Here is a 22,044-nt window from a genome sequence, read left to right on the forward strand (position 1 = left end):
TTTTTTTTGCGGTACACGGGCCTCTCACTGTTGTGGCCTCTCCCATTGTGGAGCACAGGCTCCGGACGCACAGGCTCAGCGGCCATGGCTTATGGGCCTAGACGCTCTGCGGCATGTGGGATCCTCCCAGACTGCATCGGCAGGCGGACTCTCAACCACTGCACCACCAGGGAAGCCCCAGAATTTATATTTGACTCCTTTATATAATTTCTGTCTCTGTTGATATTCTCCATTTGGTGGTATATTATTCTCAAATTTGCTTTTAATTCGTCAGACGTGGATTCCTTTAGTTCTTGTATATATTTATAATAGTTGATTAAAACCTTTGTCTAATAAGTTCAACTTCTGGACTTCCTCAGGGTCTATTTCCATTGAAAACCATCTTCCTTCCCTGTATAGGGACCATACTTTCTTGTTTTCTGTAATTTTTTGTTGAAAACTAGACATTTTAAGTAATACACTGTGGCAAGTCTGGAAATCAGATTCCCCTTGCCAGCAAGGGTTTTTTGTGTTTGCTGTTTGTTGTTGTTGCTGTTTGTTTAGTAACTTTTCTGGACTAGTTCTGCGAAGTCTGTCTTCTCTGTCTTTTGAAGTCTCTGCTCATTTAGCTTAGTGGTCAGCTAATGATTGGACAGAGACTTCCTTAAACACCTTAAGTCTACCAACCAGTAAATCTACCAGCCTTTGCTGAAGGGCTACTTGTGTATTTTGGGGATGTCTTCAGTGTTCTGGTAGGCAGTTTACAGCTCTGCCTTAGCCTTCAGTTCCTCTTTGTGCAGAGCCTCAGTGCCAGCCAGAGGTGAGAGATTCACAGCTCCTCAGGTCTTCTCTGTGCCTGCACATAGCCCTGCATATATGCAGCCTTCTAGATACCCAGGAATATGACTGAGCTTTTCAAAGACCCCTGTGGACATCTTTTCCCCCCAAGTTTTTCCATTGCAGTTTTTGGTCAGCCTGTTCATATTGCCAACTTATAATGCTGCCTCAGGCAGCTGTGGTGTTAAACCTTTGCCTCTAATTGTTTTTTCACTGATGAACTACAGATAGTGTTCATACAGAGTCAGGTCAAATGAAGACAAGTCTGAGAATGGAGCTTCTCAGGGTGCTGTCAGTCAGGTCAAATAGCACTGTTCTCTGGGGAAAGAGCTTTTGGGGAGCTCTAGGCCTGTTCTGCTCCCTCTAGTGGCTGCTGTGTTGCTTCTTTGCACAGCTGCAGTAGTTGGGAAGGTGTAGTTTTCAAGGCAGTCATGGAGCTGGGGAGAGGGCATGGGAAACAGAGCAAGTCAAAATGCCAGAGAGAGCTCACTCTTCATACTGAGATTCAGCCATTTTCTTGAAGAAATGCTCATCAGATGGCTGCAAGCCTTTGGTTAATTTCCAGCATTCTAACAAAGTTGATTTTGACAATTTTGCCAGTGTTCTTGTTGCTTTTACGGAGGAGCGGATTTTCAGAGGTCCTTACTCCACCATTCCTGGAATACTTCTCTGTCTCAATATTATTTTGAAGTAATCACAAATGGCATATTATTTCAGATGTAAAATATTTCAGTATATATTAAGAAGAAGAAATGTAGAGTGGAGGAATAATCCTCAGGTTTGCTTTCACATACAGTACTTTCCTAATCCATGCTATTCCTTTAATATTGTTTCTTAGCTATTGTTAAATTCATCCCCATTTTCTTTAATTGCTGTACCCTCTCTTTTCATTTTTTTTCTCCATAGTATCTCTCCCTTCATTTTTATCTAACCAGGTAGTTTGGCATGTCACAGTGATGCCCTTGATATATCATGGTATCTCACTTTTTTAGTGAAATTCTAGTGGTTGGCTCTAGGGAGGGGAGTGGATTAAACATGGTTTGGCGTATAGCATGGTTTAGGCTAGAGACTTGTGGAAGGATAGATTAGATTTTTGGCTGGAGACAATGTTTGGCAGGAGTCAGAGTTTCCAAAATAGTTTTGCCTAAAAAGTTTAAAATCATGTTTATTTTACTTTGCCTCATTAAAAAAAGTATTTGAGGCAGTCCTAAAAACCTTATATTTGTATTATTGACCAGAAAGTAACAGAAAATATTGTAGTGTGGAATTGAAAGTAACAATAGTGGACTGAATAGACCACTTAACTGTACTGGATTTTATTATAAGAGGTTGTGGTTTTTAAATCATTTATTATGTATTGAACTACATAAACTTGTACCTTCTAAAAATGATAGTACTACTAGAGTTAAGTCACCATTCTCAATTATGTCGCTAAGCAGTTTCATGACCAGTCACTGAGAATAAAGTTAATCTTTGGTTTGAATAGATTTTTAGCACTCATTGTTTTAAGCTGGCCATTTTCAAAGGCCACCTTTTAGTTCATTTAGTGGCAGTTGCAAGGATTGGGCCCAGTCTCTTTTTGACAGTTTTTATGGCTCATATTTCATCACAGGAGGTGTTTGCATTAATATAGCTGAAGTCTGTTTTTTTAATGTGATTTATTGATTATTTTCTTAGGTTCATCAAGGCATATAAGAAGTTCGGTCTCCCTCTTGAACGGTAAGCTTAGTAATATAATAGTTCCTTATCCGCCTCTTTTTCACTTCTGTATTGTAGAGGTTTCTTTTTTTGGTTCTACTTTCCATTTTTAAGGTCTGGCACCTTTTGACAGCCTGGTTTTTAGACATTAATTTACTCACCTGCTCCAGATGACTTGGAGATCAACGAAACATATTGTACATGTAACCGTACTTTGCTTCTAGGAACATTGCAGTGAATGAAAGTAGGCTAGAGAAAGGCAAGTGAGCACAAAGAAACAAGCTAGTGCAAATAGCTTTAGGGCACTTCACCTGCTACTGTTATCAGACAGCGCATTTAGTTAATAAAGAAAGCTGAACCCTTTCCCCTCTGTTTTTTGAAATTAGTCTGTTTTTGTGGAGTATTCCAAGTCAAATTCTTTATGATGGAAAGTAAGTCGTCAGTCACTGTCCGAGGGTGTTCTTGTTGGAAGGATCAATTAAGGCATGTAGGGAAAGTGTCTTTGCAGGAGCAAGCTTATGTGAAACCAAGTGGTAGCTCACGTGACATTAGAAACGTGGGCACAGGGCCTTGAGGTATCCCCGTATTTGTCTTTCCTCAGGCTGGAGTGCATAGCACGTGATGCTGAGTTGGTAGATAAGTCTGTAGCAGATCTGAAGCGCCTAGGGGAATTGATTCACAACAGCTGTGTGTCAGCAATGCAAGAATACGAAGAGCAGCTGAAAGAAAATGCCAGCGAGGGTAAGTCAGCATGTCTCCCTCAGTGATTCTCAAAGACCTGGCACTTGTGGATTGGGATCTCTGCTGCTAAGGATCTTTTTTTTTTTTTAAAGATGAACACACTTATATCCCATGCATCCCTAATTTTTTGAGGTGTGTATTCTCACCTGCCTTTATGTGAGCTCAGTTTTAAGATTCCAAAGATTTACTCACAAATGAAGTTGATTTGCAGAAGGTGCAAAGTAATGAACAAGATGAATGATTTCTTTTAATGTTACTGTAGAAAGTTTAGATTGGTTTGAATGATGTAAAGACCTGAGTGGGTAAAGCTGAGTGGACACATTTGCATTTTGGCTGTAAGTGAGGACATTACAGACCACAAACATCAGTAATTATCTTGGATATACATACATGTATTGTTTTGTTGTGATAAAGGATTTAGAGAATTAGTTAGAATAAAAATAGTAGATGAATATTGTAAACCTTTTTGTTGCAATGAGACTCTCTTTGGCACTAGAATTTGCTATAATTCGATTCGACCTGTAGTGTGTTTTGTCTTATACACCAAGAGTGCTTTTGCCTGTCCTTTAAAAGCAGGAGGTGTCAGGAGAGAGCTGAGGTCCTTGTTGTTAAAGGACACCCTTATAGTTGAACCTCAAACAAAAAGATGAGGGTGTGGTCATTCCACAGTTCACTGGACTGTGGTTTATCTGTGCCATTGCCCCCATTCTTTTGTCACCCTTCACTGACGTTACAGGATGCTCTGTCATCTTTGGTTAAGTATTCAGGCCCTGGAGGCAGCCAGTTTACCTGGAATCTTGGTCCTGCCATTTCTTAGCTGCAAGACCTGAGACAAGTGATAGCCTCTTAACAGTCTCATGTGCAAAATAGAGTAGTAGTCTGTGCCTCGAAGGGTTTGGATGGTCACTTGGATAATTCCATACCTGTGAAGTGCTTGTCATCACATCTGGCTTGCAGTGTTAGCTATTTCATTAAGTAAAGAAGTATTTGTGCTTTGAAATTTTCTTCTTAAGGCTGTTACTAAAAGTAATAGAATTTTTAAATATCTTGAATATAGTCAAAAACATTTTTAGATTTTTTTTTCCATAAAAAAACTTAAATAACTTGAGTGGTTTGGACAGTGATCCAAATATGTGCTTTTATAGCGCCAAGAATACATCCAAAAGTAAATCTTAACTTTACAATATTTTTTTTTTCCGTGTAATTATTTTGAATAAGTATTCACATGGCTCAAAAATGAAAAACAGGTATCCCTATTTCTTGTCTCCTTCTAGAAATATAAAAATACATATGTTCAAAAAGTGAATAGATACTGTTTTAACACAATTGGTGCTGTAGCATGCACACTGTTCTGTACCTTGCTTTGTCCATCTCACAGCATATTTGGAGATATTTCCTTGTAACAGTCCCTTCCTTTCCACGTTTCTTTTCTCTGCATGTTCACATTCTGCATCTGGTTGATTGCTTCCTTCTGGCATTGCTTGACTTGTTTCCATATACCTGTATATTCTATAAATTGTCATTTAGCATATTCCTGAGTCCAGGTTAACATTTCCAATTCTAATGTAAGATTATTGATATCTCTTTACTTAAGTTGAAAATTTTCTTCCTAAAAATGTTAACATAATCATGTATTTGTCTTATACATTATACACGTTTCCAAATATTAGTACCAATTTTACTGTTTTTGTTTGTTTGTTTTCTTCTTTCTTTCTTTGGCTATGCTGTGCGGCTTGTGTGATCTTAGTTCCCTGCCCAGGGATTGAACCTGGGCCATGGCAGTGAAAGAGCCAAGTCCTAACCACTAGTTTGCCAGGGAATCCCCCTAATTTTACTGTTAACTATAAGACTTCTTAATGCAGAGTTTGATTTCCTTGTGTTTCTTTTTGTCCTTAAAATACACCTCATTAGCAGTACACAAAGTACTATGTTTTAAAATTATTTGAAATTGTTCTTTTCTCTGTGTGGTTATGCCACCAACTTAATATATAGTTTAGTATCTTTTGTTTTCTTTTCTTTTCAGTTTCTAGGGACTACTTTTCTCCTTTTGATGAAACTTTGTTTCTTTAATTATGTAAATCGTTTGTATGGCCCAAAGTCAGAACAAAGCCAGGAGCAGGATGAGAGAATCTTGCCTTCATTCCTGTCCCCCCAGTACTGTTCTCTTCCTCCCCTGTAGGTAATCATTTCTATTAGTTTGGGGCTTATCTTTCCATTGTTTCTTTTTAAAATTTTAAGTTTGTGTGTGTGTATTTCCTCTATTATACAGGAGATATCATACATTATATTCTGTTCTGCATCTACTTATTTTTACATATGGCGTTCACTCCATCTTACTGTGTAGAGTTCATACCTTCTTCCTTTTACAATTGCACAGTGTAGATAGATGTTAATTCAAACTTTATTGTCCCCTAGTAATAAATATTTGGGTTGTTTTCAGTCTTCTGCCACTATAAATAAAGCCACAATGAATAAATAGTTTAATGAATATGCTGTTTCATATCTCTGCCAGCATATCTTTGGGATAAATTTCTGGAAGTGGGATTGTTGAGTCCTGGGAAAAATGCATATGTAATTTGGTTAGATACTGCCAAATTCTTCATAAATCTGATACCATTTACATTGCCACCTACAGTGTATATTCATACACAACAGAATGTATTGTCAAATGTTTGGATTTTTGCCAAACTGACAGTTGGGAAATGGCATCTCACTTTTCTTTTAATGAGCAATGTTGTGCATCTTTTCTGAGGGCCACTTGTGAACTGTCTGTACATATATTGTGCCCGTTTTCTATTGAGCTGTTGGTCTTAATTTTTAGGATCTCTTTTTCTTGTCTTTTTTTAAGAAGATTTAATACAGGGAATTTTTAAAAATTTTTATTTATTTTATTTTTGGCTGTGTTGGGTCTTCGTTGCTGCGCGTGGGCTTTCCCTAGTTGCGGCGAGCGGGAGCTACTCTCCTTTGCAGTGCGTGGGCTTCTCACTGTGGTGGCTTCTCCTGTTGCGGAGCACGGGCTCTAGGCATGCGGGCTTCAATAGTTGTGGCACAGGGGCTCAGTAGTTGTGGCTCACAGGCTTAGTTGTTCCGCAGCATGTGGGATCTTCCCGGACCAGGGATCGAACCCGTGTCCCCTGCGTTGGCAGGTAGATTCCTAACCTCTGCACCACCAGGGAAGTCCCAGGATCTCTTTTTCTGACAAAAGTTGCCAGTGTTCTCCAGTTTGTGATTTGTCCTCTCACTTTGCTATGGTATTTTGTACAGAAAACTTAAAAAAATTTTATATAGTCACATTTATCAATCTTTTACCCTGTTGTTGTTTTGGATTTTGATTAGTTAAAAACATTTTCTCTGCAAAACAGAAACAGACTCACAGACATAGAAAGCAAATTTATGGTTACCAAAGGGGAAAGGGATAAATTGGGAGTATGAGATTAGCAGATGCACACTACTATATATAAAAGAGGTAAACAACGGATTTAATATAGCACAAGGTACTATTATATTCAATATATTGTAACAAACTAAAAAAAAAATTTTTCTACTCTGAGGATATAAAGGAAGTCATTAAGATCACCCCCCCCCCACCACCACCAACACCTATGTGATTTCATTTACTTTTATATCTCTGATTCGCTTGGAGTTTTTCCTGGTATTGCATCCAGGTTTTTTGGATTTTGGATTTTTCCTGTATGGCCACTATATGTCTCAACACCATTCATTAAAGATGGTTGATCTTTTCTCCACTGCCTGATTTTTTTTTTTTTTTTTTGAAGAGCTACATAATCTGTTATGGATTTACAATATTAGTATCCTGTTAATGGACGTTTAGCTTTCCAATCTTTTGCTTTACGGTGTTGTGGTAAATAATCTTGTGTGTATGCCATTTGCACCATATCCTCCCACCAGCATTGACTAGAATGGCAGTGCCTGTTTCCTCTTAGTCTCACTGACATATTTTCAAATCTTTGAATTTTCCCAACCTGAGGTTAAAAAGGCTATGTCTATATATTTAATTTGCATTTCTCTTACCATGAATGAGGTTGAGTATTTTTCACATAGAACCATTTGTATTTCCTTTTCTGTGAATTGTCTCTTTATCCTTTGCCCATTTTTCTATTGCAATCTTTTTATTTTACAGATGAGGAAACACAGACCCAGAGAGGTTAATAACTAGAAGTGAGAGGGGAAAGGGGACAGGGGGTAGTTTGTGCAGATCCGGGAATAAATCCCAGATTTCTGATCTTCAGAGGAGGTGCCTTTCCCATTTTGCCACATTCTGTTCCAGAACCCATCAGTATTGTTGGGAATAGCATTTGCAAGTGAAATTCTAGTGGATTCTATGAGAATCCCTAAATAATTGTTTATAATTGTAGTGCCATTTCATCGACTTGAATGTTAAAAAAAGAAATCTTTTCTCAGGCTCTGAGCCATCTTTTCCCTCACAGACAAGTGTCATTATCATGCATTTCGATTTGGACTCTTTGGTTAGAATTGACTGCTTTGTTTTTACTTCTAGGATTACTTGAATTGGAAACTCGGGCTAGGGTAACCTTTCCATGCCTTCTTTTGTTCATCATTTCAAATGTGTTAGGTATTAACTTGATCTCATACTTTTTTAGTAGAGAAGATCATCTTTTAAAGCACTTAAAAATCTGGTGATGGGTTAGAAAAGAAAAAAACTTCAGCATTTATATTACTCCTTTAAAATCTTCTTTCATAAGTTTTATTAATTTTAGAGCCAAAGTATAAAACAGGAATAGGAAGATTAAAATACAATTATAAACACTACTGGATTAAAAAATTCTAAATCTTAAAAAACTGAATTGTTTAGAGTTTATTTTACAAACATTAATTGGGAAAATGTTTTGCCTTACTTGATTATATCTTTGAATTAACGATAAACCAGAGATATACGCTGAGGGAATAAGAGTTCAGGATTTGTTGACCTATGTTTTCTGTGAAACTTCAGCGAATTCTCACTTAATGAATATGAAATTGGTGTTCTTTAGGGAAAGGACCAGGGAAAAAGAGAGGCCCAACTATCAAGATATCTGGGGTTCAGGTTAATGTGAAATCTATTATCCAACATGAAGAAGAGTTTGAGATGCTGCATAAATCTATCCCTGTAGACCCTGAAGAAAAAAAAAAGTGAGTATAATACATGCCCATGCATGGGTGGTTGTGCCATTAGAAAACAGATTTGAAGTTACAGTTATGTGTAGTTATGTAGTATTTTCATTGCCTTTTCTCTAACATACCAGAGTGCTTTGCTCACTGGTGTTTATTCCAAAATCAGAAAGACCCCTCCTCTAATGTCCTACTGCTTTGGAAATCTTTTCAGATACTGCTTAACCTGTCGTGTCAAAGCTGCACATTTTGATGTCGAGTGGGGAGTAGAGGATGATTCTCGCCTATTACTGGGAATTTATGAACACGGCTATGGAAACTGGGAGCTAATTAAAACGGATCCAGAGCTTAAGTTAACTGACAAAGTAAGTATTTCTGTGATGCTGGAGATGTCTAGAAGATTTGTTGTATAATATTTTTATATTGATTACTTACTTTTAACTATTTTCTGGGGGGTGGGGATCAAATTGGAAATTAGAACAATAGTAAATTCCTGGGATTTCTTTATCCTTGGAAACACTACCATCTTTAGTGGACTGTGGCACTATTTCAGAGATGACAATTATAGCCAGGTGAAATTTTTGGGAAATTATAGGAGAAGTCTTCAAATTCTGATTTTTATTGTAGGTCAAATCTCATTGCAACAAATACCAGGGTAAGATTATTAATAATAAGAGCATTCCTCAGCCTTAGTTGTTGGCACTTTCTTTAACGATATTTGAAACAGCCATATTTCAGTTCTACACATGAAGAAAGAATGAGCCCTACCTTGGTATTTTTTGTAATGGAATTAAACTCTGGCTGTACTTCTCCCACAAAATCGAGCCTCCCACCCTATCCGTTGCACATCAGGCTACCAAGTATAGTAAGGCCGTGCTCAGAGCTGTAAGCAGGGAAAGCTGGCTCAAATTTTAGTAGGATGCGCTCCATGTTGTGCTCCTGGCAGGGCTTTTCCTGGCACGTCAAACAATGCTCATCCCAGGTGCAATGTTCTCAGAGGGTGACAGCACCCTGCCATAAGCACTGAGACCAAATCCAGTCTGGCCTGAGAGGTCCAGCTGTGTCCTGGCATAGCTCAGTGCTTTCCAGCAATGCTCTAAGAAGCATTTTCAATCTAAAACGAAGCTTTAACCTAGCTCCAGGGATTCCCTGCTCCTGGAAGGAGGAAATCCACGACGGCTGGGATGCTCTAGCAGATGAAGCCAACAAGCCCCTCCTACCTGAGTTGTTCTACCCTGTTAACAGCACAGGTAGGAGCCAGTGGGAGAGCTGGATTTCTCCATCCCATTTTGTAAAACGAGAACGGCTCATAAGGGATTTTCAGTGACTGGGAGCCATGGACATGAGATAGGATCTGAGGCTTTATCTGTATTTTGGGTGGTGGGGAGGGAAAGGACTGCTCAGTTGTTTGTCATCTCTGTTTATCCTGATCCACTAACCGGGCCGTGGGCCGTGGCGGGTACTTCTCTTCCTTTCCTGTTGAAGATCCTGCCAGTGGAGACAGATAAAAAGCCCCAGGGAAAGCAGCTGCAGACCCGAGCGGACTACTTGCTGAAGCTGCTCAGGAAGAGTCTGGAGAAGGAGGGGGCCGTGACTGTAGGGGAAGAGGTGAGTGCAGCTGCCAGCCGGGCACCGTCCAGGGGTCTGAGGCTCCAGCCCTGCAGGGTTAGGTAGGGGAAGAGATGCCCTCTCCAGGCATCTCCACAGAACGCTAACCTCTCCTTGTCAGGTGTTGGTATTGGGGTTCCAGTAATGATGGCTTGGTTGGGTAACGATAGTAATGTTCATTTAGTAATTGACCTAAACATCTTGGCATTCTCCTCAAATATTGCCTCAAAATAGTCCTCATTTCTCCCAGTGCCACTGGTCTAGACATACTGTTGCTGTGTCTTTATGCTTCTTCCTCAATTTTGGAATATAGTTCTCAGTACTGTGTGAATATCACTGGGTTTGCCTGTTGTTACAGCTAATACTTGGCTACTTGTAATCATGGGTCCCAGGGATAAAATGGGTAATTAGGATACACAGTTAATTCAGAAACTGGACTTCAGTTACAGTTGCCTTACTTGCTTAGTAAAAAATTTCAACCGAGTTACTAATGGACTCATCTGAGCTTTAGCTTTTATTTCCCCACCTTTTCACTTCAATTCAGGCCTAAAAAGATGAGAATCACAGTTAGGAGATACTATAAGTTACAGCCAGTAGTAGCAGCCTTTGTGTGTGCATGTTCCTTAAGTGCTCTTAGAGCTATGCCATTTGTATTAATTTCCCTATATTATAAAGAAAGCAAATTTTAGAAAAAAATCCAATCCCATATCTTGTCCTTTTTTGCGTAGTAGTGTCATAATTAATGTCATTCTTCACATAGTATGTTGAGGATATTCTATAAGTTAGGCTCTGGGGAGACAGATTGCATCATGTTTTTTTTTTTGTTTGTTTGTTTGTTTTTTTGCGGTACGCGGGCCTCTCACTGCTGTGGCCCCTCCCGTCGCAGAGCACAGGCTCCGGACACGCAGGCCCAGCGGCCACGGCTAACGGGCCCAGCCGCTCCGCGGCACGTGGGATCCTCCCAGACCGGGGCACGAACCCGTGCCCCCTGCATCGGCAGGTGGACTCCCAACTGCTGCGCCACCAGGGAGGCCCCTGCATCATGTTTTTACTTGCTTAAATTACTGTATCTGTTTGAGTAAATGAACACCTTTTCATTATTTTTAGATACAACATGCTTCTAGTTTTTTTAATGTTACTCTTATTTTATATATTATCTTTATTTATATCTTTGTACATAAGGGTTTTTTTTCTTCTTTTGAATTTTTATCTTTAGATTGAATTCCAAAAAATGGAATCAGTAGGTTCAAGGATATGGATGCTTTTGTGTGGCATAGGAGATTTATAAGGCCTATAGTTTCTTTTTTTCTACTTCAGGTAAAATTGGTTGCACTCCTTTGAATTTTCTCTGAGTTTCCTTGTTTGAATTATATGGCTGCTGCTGTTCCAAAGAATCATGATGTTATTTGGTCATGCTTTTGAGGGACTTGATTTATCATCATTTTCTTACCCTTTCCAGGCCAAATTAAAGAAGCGGAAGCCTCGAGTAAAGAAGGAAAATAAAGCACCGAGGCTGAAAGATGAGCATGGAATTGAGTTTTCATCTCCTAGACACTCAGATAATCCATCAGAAGAGGGAGAAGTAAAGGTATGAGGCTGGATTTCAGTTGAGATTATTTTTAAGTTACATTTATTGTGCCAACTGGTATAAAATCATCTGAAATGTGTTTGGTTTACATTCCAGAGTAGATAAAATAAAAATAGAAACTATGTTATGTCTTTGCTTAACCTGTGAGAGAGGAATATAGTTGTTCATTTAAAATCAGCAATTGAAAATTCATAATAGAAGTAAATTCGTAATGGAAGGAAATGAAGGGAACCATGCAAATTTCAGTGATAAATGGCAATTGACACTCAGCCTCATTGCTGGGAGCGATAGGGAGTGGTGGAGACTGTGGTTAACCAGGGAGCTCATGCCTAATGTATAGGGGCAGCTGTTATGCAGTTCATTGTTGGGCCAAACAAAACTCATCTGTGGATCAGGTTTGGCCCAAGGCCTGTCAACTTGTAACCTCTGGTCTAAGCAAAATGAAAAGTAACTTGCTAGCATTCAGTCTGTTGTTTCAGTGACTGAAAACTTTATGGGATTTTATTTTGTTACTCTTCAAGTGTAATTGCCCTTTGAGGTAATTTCTAGGAGGATCAGCAGTGGGTATGTGAACTAGCATGGATTTGAGTCAAGCATGCATGAATTCAAATACTAGCAACGTTACCAGTTACTACCTGGCAGGTATATAATCTCTTTGTTGCTCAGTTTTTTCCATCTGTGAAATGGGAATGATAACACCTGTGTTGCAGGGTTGCTATGAGAAATAAAAAGAAGATGTAAGTGAAGAGCATCTGCCTCTACAGGCTTCACTTTAAGCAGATAGCTTTAAGGCTGTATGCTTGAGAACATGCTTCTGTGGACACATTGATGAACCATTGGGGGCAGTGCTTTTTTTTCTAGAAAGTAAATGAGGAAATGTAAAGTTTGTGGCAAAAGCTCATAACCTTGTTTGTTTTCTAGGATGATGGCTTAGAAAAAAGTCCAATGAAAAAGAAACAGAAGAAGAAAGAGAACAAGGAGAACAAGGAGAAACAAATGAGTTCTAGGAAAGACAAGGAAGGGGACAAGGAACGGAAGAAATCAAAAGATAAGAAAGAGAAGGTATTGATGTCATTCTACTTACTGAGATGCCTGCAGCCTTTGAAATTCCCTTCTAGGATTTAGAAGTGGAATGGGGTTTGAGGGCCCTGAAATAATTGTCATTTTATGAGTATATCCCAGAAGGAAGGATGGGGCTGTCAGGGGGTTGTCTGCACCTCTTCCTGCAGAGAGAGGGGAGTGTGTGAGTTGTGGTGTTCTTTAATATAGAAGCCTTTATTTGCTCTTTTAGTACACATTTCAGAGGCGGTGTTGGAATGAGACAGGACAGGTAACTACTTGATACATGTTCTCAGACTCATGGTAGAAAAGCACAGTCCACAGATGAAACTGAATACGTGAAATACTATCAAATACTATCAAGAGTTAAGCTTTTGGAGTAGAAATGGGTGAAAGCCCTACTATTATTATATAATCTTCATGTTGGGGTTTTATGAAGTTCATTCCAAACCACAGAATTCTGGTACAGTGTTGCATCTCGCTGACTTCTGATGAAATTATTTTGCAGTTAATCTTTAATCATTGTTAAAACATACAAACCAATAACTGCCTTAATTCCACCATCCAGTCATAGCTCTAACAGATTTCTTGATGAGCACCTTTGGAACTTATTTATTATGCATATAAGAACAAATATAAAATAAAAATAAGACCAGACTGTTTGGATAACCTTTTCTCCCCACTTAGCAATATATCACAAACAGCTTTTCAAGTGAATAAATAAAAGTTAAAATCATTTTTAATAGATAAAGAAGATTTTGTTTGATGATGACATTTTGGAAACAATTCAAGTTTCCCATATTGAAATTGCTTTCAAATTTCTAATGTTATAAACTGTATTGTAACAGATACCTTTCTTTGCATCTGTGCTTCTGCAGAAAGGTATTCTTCTTTTAAGGTGAAATATTTAAAAAATAAAAGCACAAAGAATGATTTAGCCAGCATCCATGTGTCCACTACCCAGATATTGCAGCTCTTGTTAACATTTTTCATGTTTACTTCAAGTGGGTTTTTTTTGGGCTACTGTATTTGGTATCCGTGCACTCATTACTGGGCTTCCCCTCTGTTTCTTCTCCCAGTTTCATTGCTCTCCTTCCTCTTCTCTCCTCCGTAACATTGCCCTGAAGTTCGTGTGAAACCATCCTGCCCATGTTTTTATACTTTTACTACATATTACGTAATCATAATCAAAGCATAGTATTGTTTTATGTTTTTAAATGTTCATACCTAAAGTTATTTTTTATATGTACCTCTGTCTCCATCCTTCTGCACCCTTTCATGGATAAATGAACTTTACCCATGTGGATTTATGTAAATTTCAGTCACTTGAAATATTTTAGTTAATACAGTTTCCAAGGTCAAAGTGTACTTTCATTTTGAAGTTGCTACAAGCTACTCTGTGAGGGCTCTGCCAATTCACGAACGTAACCTCTTGATGACATTTTTACGCATTTTATGGATTTAGGGAATAGAAGCCAGAATAGCATTGGTGAAGCTGAAATTATAATGGGCTCTGTTTAGAGACAGAAGTGGGAATGACATGATTAAACTGTTAATCAAATAGGTTTGGCTTCATGATGTCTCAAAACTGAGGCCATCTTATGTACCCACTTGTAGTGATGTGACGTAGCTGAGAAGTCCAAATTGCAAGACAGGAGTACACAAATGACAATGATTCCTTGTAACTCTTTTTTAAAAGCCTAAAGGTGGTGATGCCAAATCTTCAAGTAAATCAAAGCGATCTCAGGGTCCTGTCCATATTACAGCAGGAAGCGAACCTGTCCCCATTGGAGAGGATGAGGATGATGATCTGGACCAGGAGACATTCAGCATAGTAAGTCCTAAAGTTGAGGAATTCTGGGGTTTGCAGCCACAGTGCTTGCTGCGGCTTTGCCTTTCATAGTTCCCGCCACACAGCCTCAGTCGGTCTAAGCAGCATGACCTGAGATGAGGCTGGGGTCCTGGCTGCGTGAGCTGGAGCGGTGGCGAGCACAGCCTATCTTATGTGTTCCCGTGTTGTGGGGCTAGGAGCCAAGACGTGGCCTAGGATGTGGTCCATCTCCTCATAGGAGACAGGGCAGGTGAGGGGAGGAGTCATGTACCAAGCCTTGTATGGGATGGAAACAGGCCAGTGCATCCTCAGGGACTTAGGCCCTTACCGGAGCTGCATGTGTATATTTCATTGTGTTGCACTCGCTTCCCTTCCCCTCCTCTCTTGAGGTCTTTTCCTTTCCCCAAACTTCCACACATCACTGTTCACTTGAATAGTTAATTTAGTTTCAGAGGGAAAGTGATCTTCCAAATCTCAAAATATTCCTGCTCTGGGGAAGCAAAGCATAGAATTTTGACCTCATCCTGTAAGGCAGTCTTCTCTCTTTTTACCCTTTTTTTCCCGTGTTCCCAGAAACCTGTATGCATACGTGTATTTTTTTTTCTCTTCGCACTTATCTCATTTTTCTTAAATCTCTTTACTCTTCTTCCTGTGAGCTCTCTGAGGGCAAGTACTGTGTCTTATGTAAAGTACGTGTAGATGCTAGAAGTAGCTCAATAAATGAGTAAATGAATAAATTCATTACACAACGAGCTCTCTGATCTGTTTCCTGCTTCTTCCTTAGCGCAGTGTTTAAAAGAGAAAATCATAACTAACGCTTCTGTGGTACCATACTATTTAAAAAATTGCTCTTATACAACATTGTAAATCAACTATACTTGAATTAAAAAAAGAAAAATTGCATTTACATACTGGCTCATTTACTCTTGTTTCTATATTATGAAATCTTCTAAAAATACAGAAACATTTCAGGAATGTAATAGGCATTGATAGAGGTACCATCAAGTTTTGTCAGGTCTGAATTTTTTAAGGCTCAGGCTATAAAGTTGACGCTTCTGGTCATGGTTTGTTACCTCCCTAGAAGTGACCACAATTCTAATTTCATTGTAGAGCAAATCGTAATTCTCATGTGTAGTTCTAGAGTTTTACTACTTAATGTGTCTAAAGACAGTAAATAATAGCTCATATAAACAACCGGGCATTATTAGTGTGCTTTTTGTGTTTTTTCTCCACAACAACCTATGAGGTAGGTAATTATCTCTATTTTACCCCTTAAAAAATAAGGTGAGGAGAGTTAAGTAACTTGTCCAAGATGTAGAGCAAAAATTTGAACCTATCAATAAATGCTACACTGTGTGTATCTTGTAACTTGCGTTTCCTCCCTCAGCATGTACACTTTTGAGATTTATCCATGTTGATAATTATGTCTCTGATTTCAGTGTTTCATATTATTCTGTTTTATGACTTCCACGATTCATTCTTTCTCCTATTGATGGACATTGGGGTTTTCCAAATGTTTACTACTACAAATTGGCTGCAGTGAAATTGTAAATATTTTCTTATACACATGTGTAAGAGCTTCGCTCTTGTGTAGCTTGAGCAGAAAAGCTGGGTGTTTCTTTGGGTCTGCACATCTACTGCTTTTAGATGTTGTGGAATTAGTCTTCAAAGTGATTGTAGAGATTTGTACTCTTGCCAGCAACGAATGTGAGTTCCAGCTGCCTCCCAGTCTCAGAAACACTTGGTAATTTCTAACTTCTTAATTTTTGCCAATCTAAGAGGTATGAACTATTGACCAGTAGTGCTGTTGAACATTTACTCTCATATTTATTGGGCATTCATGTTTCTGGTGAATTGCCTTTTCATATCCTTTGCCTGTTCCAGGTAATTTTTCTCTTCTTACCTTTTCTATAGGAATCCTGTATCCATTCGCAAAACTAATCTTTTATCTGTTCCAGTCATGTATCTTCCAGTTTATTTTGTGTACTTTTAAAAAATTTAAGTACAATACTGAAAAATAAATTGTAAGTATATAGCTATGGAAATTATCACAAAGTGATGGAAGTTTGTCAGATTTTCACTCTTCTGAAGTTACATGAACATGTGCCTTAATAGTTCCTTATATTAGATACTTAGTGGCTGAAAACCATGCTCTACAGGTCAGAGAAATTTTCTTAAATTATTTTGTGATAATTTCCTCCTCAGTTCTTAATTTTATCCTACTTTTTGGATATTGGACTTTGGGAGTGGTCCCTAATATTATCTTAAACTTTCTTCCATTTCTTCTTTTCTAACTCTACTTTCTTGGAGATCTCCTCAGCTTTATCTGCCATTATTTCTTTTGAGGTTTTCATTTCTCTTGTCATGTGTTATTTCCAAGATCTTTTTTCCCCATATGGTTCTCTGAATGTTCTTATACTTCTCTTAGATTTGTTTTCCGTCACTCATGTTAGATATTTTTCAAATGGCTTGGTAATCCTTGGTTGTCGGCTCGTATTTAAGAGTAGGGACTAAACATCTGATTGGAAGCTCTGAACATGTGGGTGGGGTTTGATCGACTTTGAGAGTGTTCTCTGTAGGGTGATCTGGCTGGGCTGCTTCCTTGGAAAACTTCCAGTGGGGAGTCAGCATCATTTGGTTCTTCCTCTTGGGTGGTCAGATTTTGGGGACAAGAATCCTCCAGTCTCCTGACTGGAGGGTTAAGGCCTGGCTTTCTTCGTTCTAGAATCTGAGAGGCAAAAAATAAACAAATAAATAAAAAGACTGGGCGGTGGCTTATCTAATATGCATATATTCATACAATGCTATTCTCAGTGTAGTAGCCTTGCCTCTCAACTATGCCTGTGTAGCCCAGTTCAGAGACTTTTCTTTTATTCTCTCCAGAGAATAAACCTCCATATCTTTTGTCGGGCAGAGTTGGAAGTCTGGGCGTCTATTATAAATCTGTTCCTCTTAGGCAGTCTTAAAAAAACAAAACAAAACAAAACAAAATCCTTATTTTTAGCCCTCCTCCCTACTTCCAGAGATACTTAGCTAGCCTCTGCAGGAATTGCAGTATAAATCAGGTTGGTTCTCAGCTCTCTCCACTGCTGGGTTAGGATTTCATTGTCTCAGGTCTATTGAGTCATTTCACTTGCTGCCAATATTTTGTTGCTGTTGCTTCCTCTCATTTTCCATGTCTTTGTGGGCTTATCTCTTCTTATGGCGATTCCTTTACTGTTGTTTTAGTGGATGGGGAGGGGGAGAAAAAGATTCTTGTGTTCAGTCTACTATCTTTGTCTGGAAACCTTTCCCTCAGTTTCTTACAAGTCTAAAGGACTTGTAAATATTTTATCCTGTAGTTTCAGATAGTTTGTGATGGGAGGTTTTCAGGTTAGGTCTATAATTTTGCTTCTCATTTATCTTCATAATGGCTTTGGGAGGTTATCATGCCCCTCTTGCAGATGAGGAAACAGAGCAGCGTTTTGAGAGGCCAAGTAAGCTGTAAAAGTCATCGCTCTGAGCGATGGAGCTGGGACTTGAACCTCAGGTTTTTCCGACTCTAACATTTATACTTGTTCCCCTGCCATTACCTGCTTTTCCTCTAGTGATTATGTGGCCTGGGGGGCGCTGTGTGTTCTCTGGGAATTTAGGGCCCAGTAAGCACAGCTGAAGCTGCCTTTGCTGCAGATGTTTTATGTCTCTACTCTTGGTCTGTTCCAGTGTAAGGAGAGGATGAGGCCTGTGAAAAAGGCACTGAAACAGTTGGATAAACCTGACAAGGGGCTCAGTGTACAGGAACAGCTGGAGCACACCCGGAACTGCCTGCTGAAAATCGGGGACCGGATAGCCGAGTGCCTTAAAGCTTACTCAGACCAGGAGCACATCAAACTGTGGAGGAGGTAAGCAGCCACAGCCTCAAATTGCCTGGTTTGATTTGATGACAAAGTGTGTGTTAGGGGTTCTGTTTTGTTTTATGCAACATGTCACAGCCACCTAATGAAATATTTTTTTCCCAGCAAAAGCAGTCTATTAGCAACATACCTGCAGGCTTCAGTTTTCTTTTCCTGAAATAGGCCATTCCTCTGAGACCAATCTTTTGAGTGGGTAGAATGATGTCATTATTTTATGAGAGAAATACCGTGATACTGGATTTGCTGGCCTGTCCTCAGAATAAAAACTCAGTCTTTAGACCTGGAAGGGATAGAAACCATCTATAATTTCACTGCTTTACCCATCTCAGGTTAATATTCAGAGATAATATAATAACTAATTGGTTAGTTCTATGCTAACCTCATGAGAGGAAGCAAAGGCTAAAACCACCAGAGCTATGAGTTCTCTTCTCTTTAATAACTGAAGAGCTCTAGTAGTAATTTGGATTAATGCAGTTAATCCAGAACTTCAGTTTGTAAGGCATTATGACTTACATATATTCATTTATATATTCACTTTTGATGTTTTAAGAAAACATGACTGGAATTTCTCAAAGACAGTTGTAACATTAAGTCTCTTTCCATATCCACAGTTACGTTGAACTCATATATTGATACTTCATGGTTAATGTAATTATCTTTGTATAATATACCTAATATCAGTGGATTGGCTTTTGAGTGAAAAAGAGATTTAAGAAAACCTTCTGTCATGATGCTATCCATAGCATGCTTCACACCCATTAAAAAAAGAAGATCTAAGTTTTGAAATGTGACTTGACTTTCCTTTTACACTGTTCCCAAACCAGATCCCTGTATCTAGCCATCTGGCTTTCTGTAACGAAAATGCATCATCCTAACGAATAGATCCACGAAGCTGGGCTGGATACTGTGCACTGGGGCCAGTCTGTGTTTAGATGTGCCAGGTACTGTGGTCCTGGACTGCTGTGTGGTTCATAAGCAGTTCCTTGCCCACTTGTGAGGAACTGTCCACGATGAAGTGGTGATTGGAAGATCGAGTATAGTAGGAATTCCAAGAAGGAATAAGCACATGCAGAGGAGTCGTGAGGGAGGGAAGTCTTCTGAGGGCTGGGCAGGTACATCGAGCTGGCATGGAAGAGCAGAGTGGACCTGCTTAGATGAGGAGAGGTCTCAGGCTTCAGCAAAGCCCTGAAAGTGGGACAGTGAAGGGACTGGGAGGGTCTTAGGGTTTAAAGGCAGTTCGTTAAGATGACTGAAGCCCTATTACAGAAGGCTTTAGAAAGGCAGGCAATGGTTTTCCACACTGTGCAGCAGGTTTACTTGTCCAGAGCCAGGGCAGCGTCCTCTGAGTGGCATGGCACGGTGTGGTGTGACTGCTCTCCAGGAAGTGTGGGAGGATGTGAGCCTTCCGTTCCAGCTCACGGAGGTTACCTGTGACTCCTTGTCCTACACACCTGTTTTACCAGTCACTCCCCTGTTGACAGTAATGCCATGCTAGAGTGAGTGCAGTGGAATTGGAGGAGAAGAATCCCTTGGAGTTTTAAGGTAGAAATGACAGGCCTTGGTGGTGACGACTGGGAGGAAAGAAGGGGCAGCAATGCAGAGATGCCCAGCCGTACATACATCCCCACCTGGGATATGGCGGTAATGACAGATTGCCCGGCAGAGTCCAGGGAGTGCAGAAGGTGGAGGAAGACGTTAGGTCCGGAGTCCTAGGTGCCAGTGAAATAAATTAGAGGGGTTTTAGCTGTGAGACAGACCCTCATCTCCAGACCCCTAGGTCAAATTCTATTGACAGTAGCATTTAAAGGTGTATTTATTATTGTTGCCAAGACCTGAAAGATTATTTCTGTAACTTATTTTCTATACTTGGAGAGTATTCCACAGCAAAATTCAGTAACTTGCCATCGATAAAGAGAATAGTTATTTTTAAAATCCTGTAATTCACCAGAACAAATTTTTTTTTTTAAGGAACCTATGGATTTTTGTTTCCAAGTTTACAGAATTTGATGCTCGAAAATTGCATAAGTTATACAAGATGGCTCACAAGAAAAGGTCTCAAGAAGAAGAGGTAAAATACAAACTTAATCCTAATTCATACAAACAGATAAAAACCATTTCCACAGAAAAATTCCTTAATTACTGTTTTTTTCCTGAGGAGATGATCATAGACTCATAGGTCGTTGGTGCTAGAAAGGGCATGGGTTCTCTGCCCTTACTTTGCAGATGGAGGTCTAGGTCCAAGAGGGGGTGCAGGAGCCCACCACAGCCCAGCCTTTCTTGGATGGTGGGCTCTTTCACTGTGTTAGCTGTGCAGTTTCTCCACATGTGCCACGAGTAGTCAGACTAACACTTAAGACCCGATGGGTAAAATAGCCAATGTATTGGAACCAGACAGTGTGGAAATTCTGACAAGGAGTTGTTCCTTTGTGTTCTTACATCCTGGAATCATTTATTCACCAGGGCTTTTCTTCCATATGCACATATCTTATGGTAGCTTATAAATGTGGCTCCTGAAAGATAACAGTTATGGGCAGCACATAATTTTTCTGTTCTTTTCTGGGCCACGTGTACTTGGGGTCCTTCCAGCTTTTGTGCGTAGGGTCCCAACCGCTCATGTAAAGGAGCAAACATGAGAAGGTGCCCAGAAGCTGCCTCCCATTCTTTGGTGGAGGGGCATGGGCATGAAGTGATTTGGCCAATGCTGTAGGGGCAGCGTTCCTTGTTCAGGCATGGCCGTTTGCAGATCTGGTGACTTGCCACGTGGGCCCTACCCCAATTAGCCATGTAGCGCCAGTCTAGAAACATTTAATACCTCCTTCACTACCATGTCAAGGCTGAGGTCTTATGTCTCTCATCCCCTCCTGTATCCTCAGCACCTGGAATGGTGCCAGGCGCAGGGCAGGGGCTCAGAAGTATTTGTTGCATAAGCATATCCTGTGCCCAGCACTGTGCTGAGCTGTGGAGTAGCACCCTCAAGTGGTTTATAATTTAATTTTACATGGAAGAATATGGTAGAACAGTAATATACAGGAGTAATATAGTAATACTGCTGAATGTTACTGTGAATTTTATACATTGTAAAAAGTCTCTGAAAGAATAGTCAGGAAAAGCCCCAGGAGGGAATGAAATGGTTGGGGAAAGGCCCTCTAGGAAAGAGGGAAAGTTAGGATGGCTGAGCTGTGGAGTAGCACCCTCAAGTGGTTTATAATTTAATTTTACATGGAAGAATATGGTAGAACAGTAATATACAGGAGTAATATAGTAATACTGCTGAATGTTACTGTGAATTTTATACATTGTAAAAAGTCTCTGAAAGAATAGTCAGGAAAAGCCCCAGGAGGGAATGAAATGGTTGGGGAAAGGCCCTCTAGGAAAGAGTGAAAGTTAGGATGAGTGAAGTTGGACAAGTGATGTAAAGGGTAAAGGGCTTCATTATTCTAGGTATCAGAAGTTAGGATAAGGTGAATAATCAAAGTAGTGGTCCCACTAGTTGGGGTTATAGTATACATTCACAACCTTTCTGGAGGACAGTTCAGTAAGATTTACCAAAAGGCTAAAACATGCAATTCTCCTTCTAAGAATTTAGTCGAAGGAGATAATTAATTGGTTTAAACATGATTATATGGAAATGACTCGATATATCCATATCAGGGAATTTTCAGCCATGAATATAATATTGT

General features: G+C 39.5%; 1 protein-coding gene across 1 annotated transcript in view; it reads left to right on the plus strand.

Annotated features, from left to right (window-relative positions):
* Positions 1-22,044, plus strand: part of CHD2 (chromodomain helicase DNA binding protein 2) — a 123,389-nt gene that overhangs the window by 82,981 nt on the left and 18,364 nt on the right. Inside the window, exons 28-37 of the mRNA XM_007447938.1 lie at positions 2,494-2,535; positions 3,116-3,255; positions 8,268-8,406; positions 8,600-8,750; positions 9,871-9,993; positions 11,453-11,581; positions 12,503-12,643; positions 14,340-14,474; positions 18,174-18,352; positions 20,333-20,432. Of these exons, the coding sequence (XP_007448000.1) occupies positions 2,494-2,535; positions 3,116-3,255; positions 8,268-8,406; positions 8,600-8,750; positions 9,871-9,993; positions 11,453-11,581; positions 12,503-12,643; positions 14,340-14,474; positions 18,174-18,352; positions 20,333-20,432 (1,279 nt within the window). The remainder of the gene's footprint in view (positions 1-2,493; positions 2,536-3,115; positions 3,256-8,267; positions 8,407-8,599; positions 8,751-9,870; positions 9,994-11,452; positions 11,582-12,502; positions 12,644-14,339; positions 14,475-18,173; positions 18,353-20,332; positions 20,433-22,044) is intronic.

Source organism: Lipotes vexillifer, unplaced genomic scaffold (genome assembly GCF_000442215.2).
Source record: "Lipotes vexillifer unplaced genomic scaffold, Lipotes_vexillifer_v1.1 scaffold1503, whole genome shotgun sequence".
Classification (NCBI taxonomy): Eukaryota; Metazoa; Chordata; class Mammalia; order Artiodactyla; family Lipotidae; genus Lipotes; species Lipotes vexillifer.